This window comes from Branchiostoma belcheri, unplaced genomic scaffold (genome assembly GCF_001625305.1).
Source record: "Branchiostoma belcheri isolate BF01 breed outbred unplaced genomic scaffold, Haploidv18h27 scaffold63, whole genome shotgun sequence".
Lineage (NCBI taxonomy): Eukaryota > Metazoa > Chordata > Leptocardii > Amphioxiformes > Branchiostomatidae > Branchiostoma > Branchiostoma belcheri.
In genome coordinates this window covers 938,802-950,007 of record NW_017804276.1, presented here as the reverse complement: position 1 = coordinate 950,007, position 11,206 = coordinate 938,802, and the positions used below count along the sequence as shown (strand labels likewise).

The 11,206-nt window shown below is 43.1% G+C and overlaps 1 protein-coding gene across 1 annotated transcript in view; it reads left to right on the top strand.

The window, feature by feature from the left end:
- LOC109483195 (MAM and LDL-receptor class A domain-containing protein 2-like) overlaps positions 1–10,904 on the top strand; it is a 12,571-nt gene extending 1,667 nt beyond the window's left edge. Inside the window, exons 3-15 of the mRNA XM_019786179.1 lie at positions 245–326; positions 642–827; positions 969–1,172; positions 1,968–2,090; positions 3,085–3,212; positions 3,808–3,889; positions 4,213–4,398; positions 4,600–4,775; positions 5,692–5,795; positions 7,227–7,523; positions 8,028–8,190; positions 8,650–8,755; positions 10,573–10,904. Of these exons, the coding sequence (XP_019641738.1) occupies positions 245–326; positions 642–827; positions 969–1,172; positions 1,968–2,090; positions 3,085–3,212; positions 3,808–3,889; positions 4,213–4,398; positions 4,600–4,775; positions 5,692–5,795; positions 7,227–7,523; positions 8,028–8,190; positions 8,650–8,755; positions 10,573–10,712 (1,977 nt within the window). The 3' untranslated portion in view covers positions 10,713–10,904. The remainder of the gene's footprint in view (positions 1–244; positions 327–641; positions 828–968; positions 1,173–1,967; positions 2,091–3,084; positions 3,213–3,807; positions 3,890–4,212; positions 4,399–4,599; positions 4,776–5,691; positions 5,796–7,226; positions 7,524–8,027; positions 8,191–8,649; positions 8,756–10,572) is intronic.
- Positions 10,905–11,206: the final 302 nt, after the last annotated feature.

The following is an 11,206-nucleotide window of genomic DNA, read 5'->3' as shown; positions in this document are numbered from 1 at the left end:
AACTTTTTTTTTGCTAAAACTTTTTTTTTATTCGCACGCGCGCATCAGTTTTGGGGCTCCCGGAGGGTCATCCATATAATCAAATCAACATGGCCTAACAGAACATAGCATGGAATGACATCAGATACCTATCAGTTTGATCAATGAGAATACCAACGTTAAGGCCAACGATAATACAATAATCCCGTCAAACCCCATTTAACAAATATCATAGTAATCTACAATTATTTGATGTTGTTACCAGGTCATATTTCATGGAGACATTGGTGGATTTCTCAGTGACATAGCCATTGATGACGTCACAACCTGGAATGAAACTTGTGAAGGTGAGTGTTCTGGTAAAATGTATTTTCAAACATTTATCCGTAACCCAACATTTTAATATCTAACTATTATAGGCGTTGTTTTATAAAGCTGTCTAGTGGGTATGCTCCTAACTTACTAGTACTTGAATTCCATTGCACGATAGTTCTTGCTTGGACTAGCGCCTCACTCCTTGGTCGATAACTTGGACACCTGTAGTTTCTTGCTCTTTTTTGGAAGATAAAACTAACCTGACATGGAACCCATGTTTGTACAAGTGTAGTTGTACATTTACACGTATTCGATTGACTTTGTTTTGCGTTGTCTCCCTACCACAGCGTTTGGAGGCTGGGGAGACTGGGGGAACTGGACCGACTGCACAGCAACCTGCGACGGAGGGATACAAAACAGAACCCGGTACTGCGACAGTCCGCCGCCGCCTTACGGCTTCACGTGTGTAGGGGACGACGATGGTGACATGGCGGACACAGAACAACAGGAGTGTAACAAACAACCTTGTCCGGGTAAGACCAGAGTGACTGGTCGAAAGCTCTAGGTGAGAGAATTTTTTGTGTTGGACCAAAACTCTTAACTTTAAACATGTAACTACCAACACAGATGAGCTTTCATGATAGTAAACGTTCATCGTGTTTGTTTTTCTGCAGTTTGTGAGATCCCGCCAGCTCCTCTCCTTGCCTGTAACTTCGATCGTGACTTGTGTGGCTTTCAGCAGGACATCACCAACGACGACTTAGACTGGACCAAACACAACCATGCCACACCCAACCGTCTATATGCCGTACAAAACAACGTACCAAGTGCGCAAACCGGACCGTTCCATGACCACACACTGGGCCAATATCATGCTGGTAAATGCAACTTGTTATGGTCTTCAAAATGTCTAATAGTAGTGCCTTTTAAAGAGCAGAATAAACTCAATAGGTTCGTTACGAACTGCCGGAACAGAAGTATTGCTTTGAGTGAAGTTGGTTAGTGGAATATTGTATATTTGGGTTCCGAAGTTAGTGAGATTGGGTTTTACTTGATCATCAGGGGTTTAACTCAGTATGCCCTAGACCCTGGGCTCAAAGTCGCTAGGGATGTACAAAACATAACACGTTGTAATAGCGGAGTAAGTGATTCATCGGCGCAAACTATATCTACTTTCCATCAGTTTGAAATCTCTAATTTCTAGTAAGGCCACAGCAAGTAAATTTTATGGATGACATCCTCCGCAGACTCCAAATCTAATGCCAGCGGGCGAAAACAAAACAAGGCGGGCCGAAAAAAACGAGGTTCCTACAATTTAAAATTTCGAATCAATCATTGTACACATGGTTTTGGTTCATTGGGAACATCACATATACACAGCCAGCATCACATACAAAAGGAATGAAATACATCACTGCATCAAAGTAAGAAACAAAACATTAAATCAGAGCCTTGTCTTGTCTCCTATCTTCATAGTTATCTGGTATCCACCTTCTGGCATGGCAACAGACATCCGTGCCCATTTTCGGCATGTTGACCACTGTCAGAAGGCCACAAAATTTCTTGTTTTTTTTTCCAAAATCAGACGAAAATTAATGCGCGCGCTGATGTCATCCATAAAAATTACTTGCTGTGGCCTAAGATCAGTGGTAACATCACGTTTCCCTTTACAGGGTACTATATGTACATAGAGTCCTCCACCCCGGCGCAGACAGGTGATGTGGCCAGACTGATCTCCCCGGAGACCAGCGGACCTTGTCTGGAGTTTTACTTCCACATGTTCGGACAACAGATGGGTAAATATCCCTGCTATCAACGTAGTTGCTCGAACAATAGGTTTGCATAAAATGAAGGCGATTTGGGTTGCATTAGTTGTATTGCTACACGATCGTACGAACGCATTTGCATTTGAAAGACCTTTTTTTGTTTAACGGTGTCGCTCAATGCAAGGCCAATTTTTTGCCACTTCTAGGCATAGAGCTAGAGGTATAGAACTGTAACAACAACTCTTCTCCCTGAGTCAGAAACATCATGATTGAGACCAGCCCAATTTCTCATGCATGATACTAGTACTAAATTGAAGATAGGTGGACAACGTCGCAATATCATATTGCCGCATGCTAGAGTAGATGCCAATGCTAATATATACAATAGGAAATACGGTTACTGTTATACAATGAGTGAAAACGCGACTTTAGCCTTGGTCACAACCCGCCGTGCGTGCTTTTTGTCCGTACGTTTTTTGGGAGGCTACGTCTGCTACGTTTTTCTGAAAACGTGGGGAAGGAGTGGCGTCGACGCACGTCACCCGCACGTCACTCGCACGGTTGCGCAAGGTGTAAGAGTGTGGTCTGCACGCCACGTCTGGCCGTGAGCGGTTGCGTGCATCGTACGTTGCGCAAGTGGTAAGTGAGTTGTACGTGCTGACAACGTACGATCTCTGTGCGGTTGCAACTTTACCGTAAGGAGGACGTACTCACACGTGCTTCTTACGTACGGTACGTACGGAGCACGCGCGTCGCCCGTACTCGCACGCACGGGTGGTGAATCCGCAGACCGCACGTAGAAACAGTTTTACATACACTTAAAGTTCTACAGCGTGTCAGCGTGCTCCCAAATCCGTAGGATTCCGTACGGAGGTGGTACTCACCACGCACGAATGCCCTACGTTTGCCCACGTTTTTGCACGCACGTAGATAGCGCGCAGAAGCACGTAGGGCGGGTTGTGACCAAGGCTTTTAGTGTATGCAAGTCGTTCTGTAAATCATTGACGTTCTTGTTGTGATCCAGGCACCCTTCAGGTGTACACCCGGCTGTCGGGAAGTACAGACATGCAGCTGCAGTGGGAACTGAGCGGGGACAGGGGTGACACCTGGAACAGGGCAGTCATCAACCACAACATCACTGACAGCTATCAGGTTGGTCATGAGACGGCTAGGCGTAGATAGAAAATCATGTATGAACAGTATAAGGCCATGTTGATTTGATTATATGGATGACATCCGCGCGCGCATGAATTTTCGGCCGTTTCCAAAAAAAAAGTTTTCAACCATACTGTAAATCGTACAAAACAGTTGCAAAATGAGCAAAAATATACCATAAGTCACAAACAAAATTAATAAAAACTATACCAATGTCGTAGAATGCCAAAATCAAACGAAAAAAGACGAAATTGTAAAGAAATGAACTTGAAGACTAGATTATTCGCCAAACCATATTCTGTGCCATTTGCTCAACCCTCATGACCACGTAGATTTCATAATGAAAAGAACTTTTTTTTTTGCAACATTTTTTTTTTATTCGCACGCGCGCATCAGTTTTGGGGCTCCCGGAGGGTCATCCATATAATCAAATCAACATGGCCTAACAGAACATAGCATGGAATGACATCAGATACCTATCAGTTTGATCAATGAGAATACCAACGTTAAGGCCAACGATAATACAATAATCCCGTCAAACCCCGTTTAACAAATATCACAGTAATCTACAATTATTTGATGTTGTTACCAGGTCATATTTCATGGAGACATTGGTGGATTTCTCAGTGACATAGCCATTGATGACGTCACCACCTGGAATGAAACTTGTGAAGGTGAGTGTTCTGGAAAAAATCATTTTCAAACATTTATCCGTCACCCAACATTTTAACATATCTAACTATAGGCGTTATTTTATAAAGCTGTCTAGCGAGGATGCTCCTAACGTACTTGTACTTGAATTCCATTGCACGATAGTTCTTGCTTGGACTAGCGCCTCACTCCTTGGTCGATAACTTTGACTCCTGTAGTTATGACTGTTTCTTGCTCTGTTTTGAAAGATAAAACTAACCTGACATGGAACCCATGTTTGCACAAGTGTAGTTGTACATTTACACGTATTCAATTGACTTTGTTTTGCTTCGTCTTGCTACCACAGCGTTTGGAGGCTGGGGAGACTGGGGGAACTGGACCGACTGCACCACAACCTGCGGCGGAGGGATACAAAACAGAACCCGGTACTGCGACAGCCCGCCGCCGCCTTACGGCTTCACGTGTGTAGGGGACGACGATGGTGACATGGCGGACACAGAACAACAGGAGTGTAACAAACAACCTTGTCCGGGTACGATGTTTATGTCTACCGAAGGAAAACATAATGTTTTTGCTCTGTTTCTTCTTCCTCTTCTTCCTCGTCTTCTCCAAACAAATAAGGTCAATGACCTGAACCAGACGTCTGTCACAATGGTAAATGGTGTTGGGATAGCTTTTATATATTCACAACAGTATAATAAGTACATTGCTGGCAAAATCTTGTTTGCACTAGAGTCTGAGAGCGCACCTGTTTGCACCAATGAGTACATGGAGCTAGCCCTACCGGCCCACCGACTGGCTCACGTGGTCACCAGCGGGCTGCATTGGGACCCTGACCCGAGCTGTAAGGCCACCTTCAACGGTACCCACTACGTCCTGCGCACCGGGCTGTATCAGTGCGGCACTAAGGTCTGCTCTTTAACTATCATAAGGAAGATCTCTAATTGCATGTGCGTTTTTTATTGGGTCCAAAAAGTATTACAATGGTTCTCTAATTGATTATATCAAGTCAACGAAATAAATAGCCTGGATGCCAGACCCCTGCGCGACATGATACTAGTACTCTCTTCGATTGGGGGTAGCCTGGATACCAGACCTGTAGCACACTAGCCCAAAGTTATCCAGCATGTAGGGGTCTGGCCAGTGGATAGCATTGGACCTAATGTGCTATGGGTATGGTATCCAGGCTAACTGGGGAAGTCACAAGCCCCAATCCCAGAGTTGGCTCCCAGGGTCTAACTTATCTCTCGCACCAGGGTCTGGCCAGTCCTTTCCAGGGTCTGTCTGAGTGGAGTCTATCGAAAAGATTGGCCCTGGAGCCAAGGAGCTAGCCTGTATATACTGGCCCTGGCAACAGTCTGGCGCCCAGGCTACGAAATTCAGTAAAATCGATGTCCTCTTGAATAGCCCTACACATGGTGTCAATAGCAGTGTTTTTGGCGACGTCTCAGGGAGGAGCCTAATAGTACTGTATTGTGTGCAGTTTGCAAGAATTCTAGGAATGGTACAGGCATTTTGTCCACAGGCATTTCTCTGACCCACATCTATGCCCACATTCCTGGAACCCTCTGTCTGCCCCAGATGGCCCTACTTTCTGTGACCCCGGGGCTCGTTCACTATACACTCTGGGGAGGAGTGCACTGTATCTGTCTAGACTTAAAGCTACCTCAAAATCATGAAATCATGGCAGTGCCATGCAAACAATAACCCTAACAGCAACCACCGTCGCCATGACAATGTATGTTTTCATTGCCAGTCTTGTTGTTATATTTGCTATCAACAGTTTTACCTGTGATAACGTCTTGGTATTCTTTGCCCTGCATAGGTGACCTTTGACACAAAGTATGTCATCTTCTCCAACAATGTCAGCCTCCTTTTCACCCATGATGGCATCATCACCAGGGACCATGATGTAGTCATACGCGCAGTGTAAGTAGTTTATGCCTCTATCTAAGGCCCTGTTCATATGAAGTCAGTGAAGGCGCTTTACATGTGGTTTCCCCCAAAGCCGGTTTCATTTGTCCCATATGAACGCTCCAAATCATATTGAAAGTGCCTCGATCGTTGACCTCTGACATTACTAACACGCTACCTTGCGTGTTTTCATCAAACAACAATTATTTATGTACCAATTTTCTCTTATGAGGTAGTACTGTATATACATTTTTTCTGGACCTCTGACCTCCAAATGCGTTATTTTTATTATGTATATATATGTACTTAATTAATCAGATTGATATAGGTTAAGTTTAGGTTATGATTGCTCTTGTATTTCATATTGTATTGAAATTATGTGCCCTTTGTGGTTTGTCCTTATATGTTGACTCTCTAATATCAGCTTTGCTGCCTTGAGAGTCAGTGTAATGTCTTGTTGCATTTTCAATAAATAGATAAAACAACAATTAATGTAGATTCGGAGAATCGTGATCGGACACGGTTTGAAAGGAATGTGTGGCACGTGGACCAGATGTGAGGAATGTGGGTTAACCGAATCGCGGTTTGGGTGACTTCACTTAAACACGGCCTAATACTAACAGCATTCTTGGTAACAGTTGCTTGAGTAACTGTTTTTTTGTCATGGTAAGGCCACACCAATTTAATTTGTTGGTTCTCGGATTCGCCTCTTCATTTTTTTCTGATTTGCAAAAAAAAAAAAAATCCGGTTCTGAATCAACTAAAAAATGCTCATATTTTGCCCCCAACAGTTGAGGAAATTCCTTTTCTTCCTAGTTGTTACAGTTTTTTCCATCTATCAATGCAGTGGTTTGATTAAAAGTTCAAAATTTATACTTTAAATTTTAACCCAGCCTTTTTTGTTGACTTCATGGCTCATATTGTAGCATTTGGGGCTATAATAGGATGCCTAGACCTGTTTTTATTTTTTTTTTCGCCCTGTCGCTTCATATGTTATCTGAAAAAATCCGAGAACCAACAAATTAAATTGGTGTGGCCTAAATACCGTTTGCTGTCGTTTGTAGCCACGATCCATTTCCGACTTCATTTTTATTCATTGGTTTATTTGTATCAACATATCAATAACATATCTCGCAGCCTTGACATACAGGGCTGAATTCTGATGTTTCTTTACAATATAAATCATAATAGTAGGGAAATACAAATTGCAATCATATCGTAATCTACAGATTAATATATCACTTTGGTTCGAAAAATTTAATAGGTATTTACAATCTTACATTCGTACAAACTATGTCAATCTTACGTTGTACAAACCTTATATCGCTTAAGTTTTAACATATATGTAGAAGATTAGTAGATTCATATCCAGTTGCTTGCTGTTTTTTGGCGTATCTTATTACCTGAATGTCTAACTTTCACCGACACTCTGCTATTTGTCCACAGCTGTAAGTACGACCGTGAAGAAGCCGTGATGTCGGAGTTCCTGCCCATCCCGGGCGGACTGGAGTTTGTGGATGAAGGGTTCGGTCAGCTGTCCATCCGGCTGGACCTGTTCCCCACACAGAGCTACCTGGCCCCGTACACAGCACCTGAGTACCCGGTACACAAGCACCTGCGGGACATGATGTACCTGCAGCTGCAGGTGCAGGGCCACGCGCTACAGCTGTCAGTCATCGCCTTGCACTGTGAGGCTACATCTGGGCATAACTCCTCCCTACACTACCCACTCATACAGGACGGGTGAGTAGTGTGGTTGACATAAAAAAAATATACCCTACCAATGCAAAAAAGAAAGCCTGATAAAAAAGGCCTAAAACACGCCAAATATTAGGCAAAGCCACATGTCCATTTTAAGCTTTTTGGCCATGTTCATAACCCTGTGAAAAGGGTTGAAAAAACTATTCTTGATATCATCTTGAATGGACCATGAGGGCAGGATTAGTGCACATGGGAAAGGCATTACATGATAGAGAGAGAGAGAGAGAGAGGCAGACAGAGAGAGAGAGAGGGCGTGGATGTTGTTAAACGAAAACTCTCACACTTTAATCTTTGATAAGAAAAATGGACAGTCAATCTAAAAGTCAATCCATAGTTGTGTTTACATGCATGTGTTTCCACCATCCTTTTATCACAAGATAAAAGATAATGACAAAGTACACGTATAAGGTTTCTGAAACCATAAGATTATTCTTTTAGCATGAAAAAAGCTTTATCCTATCGTGGAATACATGCACATATTTTCAGCTGTGCATCGGACGACACCCTACAGTTCTACGGGAGTCCCGATCCGGGCACTCAGCGGTTTGGTCTGGAGGCCTTCCGCTTCGTACAGGAAGTGACGACAGTGTATATCCGGTGTGAGGTGGAGGTGTGCGATGCAGCTGACACAGGATCCCGCTGTGCACAGGTATTATTATTATTATTAATAATAATGATGATGATGATGATGATGTTGATGATGATGATGATAATAATAATAATAATAATCTTTATTAATGCTTCACACGGTTTAGACATATAATCTTGACTATAGGAAATTGCCAGCGATGGAACCAGTAGTATAGCGCAAAATGTGTCCCGTGACAACTAAGATTCCTGTATCTATAATATTGATATCGATGTATGTATAACTACTCTCCGGCGTAAAACAACAGCTTTGCAGGCACGCGGTGCAGCGGCAGCTAGCTATATTACACCGAACGACTTGTTAGACTCAAACTTCGCACGTTTAGTTGCAGTTCTTTTGGAAACTTAAAAAAAGCTTTCCAGTGATGATGCCCCAACTGTCTGGAGTTTGTGTCTAGTTCAATGTTTTTGCAAGTACCAAATGTTTTAAGAAGTGAACCCTTTACTTACACTTTCACAGGGATGCAGTACTAGTCGTCATCACAAGAGGGCGCTCGAGAGTGACACAAAGAGCCGCTATGTGATCTCTCGCGGGCCCATCGTCATCAGCACAGGCTACAATGAGGGTAAATATGGACATTGGCATTGGCACGTGCAGCCTGAACTACAGTCTCTTTACTCGTGGATTATTGAACAGCCCAGCTTGTACCTGCGGATGCCAATGTGAAACCGTCCCACATTACCTACTCCACTGCCCCATGTACAACTCCCAACGCTCTACTCTCCTTGGCAAACTATCCAGGCTCATAGGACACACCCTAGATTTTACAACTCTTTCTGACAACGCAAAAACTGACCTTTTACTCCGTGGCAGTACCGCATTCTCATCAGTTGTTAACTCCAATATATTATTACTTACCCAAAACTTCATCACCACATCAGAACGTTTTTAAAAGATTTCAATTTCCCCCTTTGTTATCCATGTACTGTGTCCTCTTTGCTATCATTTATCATTGGGTGGGGAACCGGACCTGCGCTCTTGAATTTCCTGTATATACTGTTTTTGCCTGTCTTAAAGTTGCGTTTGTTTTTTTCTTTATTATATGTATTTATTTCAGTGGTGCCGTCAACATAAGTGCTTTCCACTTGAGTGCGGTACCACCATGTCCTGTACCTTTTTCTATGTGAATGAATAAAAAAAAATATGGACATGGTACATTATTTATAGCACCCAAGTATCCTGTCATGAAAGTTCATCTGTGTTGGTAGTTGCATCATTAAAAAGTTAAAACATTAGATCCAACACAAAGAAGTTCTCTCACCTTGAGGTTTCGACCAGTCACTCTGGTCTTCCTCATCTCAGTAGACTGTCCCAGTAAGGCCACACCGACTTAATTTTATGAATGACATCCGCGCGCGCATTGATTTTCGCCTGTTCTCAAAAAAAAATGTCCATGGTAGTTAGCGACAATTCGGAGCCGGTTGTAACTATGGAGGATGGCACCCAGGCTACCGAAGCTCCACGACTCAAGAACTCAGTACATACGTACAGTGCCGATTCATAAATTCCGCAAAAAAACAGCATGTGCCGGCTTGTCGTATACGTCTATATGTACTGCCGCAAATTCACAATACCAGCTTTGTATACCTGTGGTTTAGTAGCATTTTTATTTTTGGCCGGATTTTTTTTATTCGCCCACACGCACTAGTTTGGGGGTTTTCAGAGGATGTCATCCATAAAATTAAGGCGGTGTGGCCTAAGGCTTGTCACGTGGATTCTTTGAAGTGTGATGTCAACACTAGGTCAAAGTACAAACTGTATCCTGTAAATGCTTACAGACGTTGCACCATCAAATGATTCGTTTCACAAATAAAACATTTCTCCTCTTAATCAGTACAAAAGGGAACCCACAAACAAGAATAGGCTGCAAGTGAAATGTAGTACCCGTTGTTTGATTGACATTCGATGCACTAAAAAGATGTATAACGCACAGGAACAACGAACTGAATATGTAGCATACTTGTCCTTGTCAAGTCAGCCCTGTCCTTGGTGCTGAACGCCAAATGACATTGAAGGGAAACTGCGAAGTACATCTAGCATGTCGTCAAGCTTTCTTTTGATTATGTTTACCGAAGGAAAACATATTGTTTTTACTCAGTTTCTTCCTCTTCTGTTCCAAACACTAACCTCTGACCTGACCAATGACATGATTTGTTGATGTCTGTCACCATGGTGACTGGTGTTGGGTTACATAATGTTGCAATTTCATGGTCTGTTGTATGGTCATGTAGTAGTACATGTATGTGAATGTGTTTGAGTAAAAATTAACAGAGCAGACCATGTCCAAAGGTAAACTTAATGCATTTGCTTTGCAAATGTTACTTCTCTAGTTCTTTTTTATGTCATAATAGGATGTTGATCATAACTTTCTTCCATTTACAGCTGATAGTGCAGACAACATGGCCCTCGTTCTGGGAGGAACTGCCGGGGTCGTCATTTTTGCTGCAGTTCTTCTGGCTCTCAAAGTGAGGCGCTCGAAGAAAGTGCATCCAAAATACCAGCTACTTGTTGACGCTGAGTAAAGTGCCATCATTTGACCGTTAGCAAAATCGTTACCTAGATTGTTGTTTGCTTTTAGAGTTGTGCTTCTTCAGTTTACTTCATCATCATCTTCGATACTGCTCATCCCTCTAAGAAGAGATTATTAGCAGCTGCGCAGATTGGTGACTGTGTGCAAAGGGTAGGGTAGGGATGGACGTAGACTAGTGCAAGGACAGGACAAGTGAAATCAATGGTGCTAGTGTTACACATATTTACATATGTACAAGGACAGGGAGGCAGCTCAATGCAGCGAAGCCCGTCCCAGCTCTGCTTTGAACTGGGATATGGACTTCGCCTCCGCCCCACTGGGTTCAAGTTCATTCCACTCCTTGATGGTGCGAGGGAAGAACGAGAGCCTGTAATAGTTGTTACTTCTTCTTAAAGCGACGGTCACAACCCGCCGTACGTGCTTCTGCGTGCTGTCTACGTGCAAAAACGTGGGCAATCGTACGGCATCCGTGCGTGGTGAGTACCA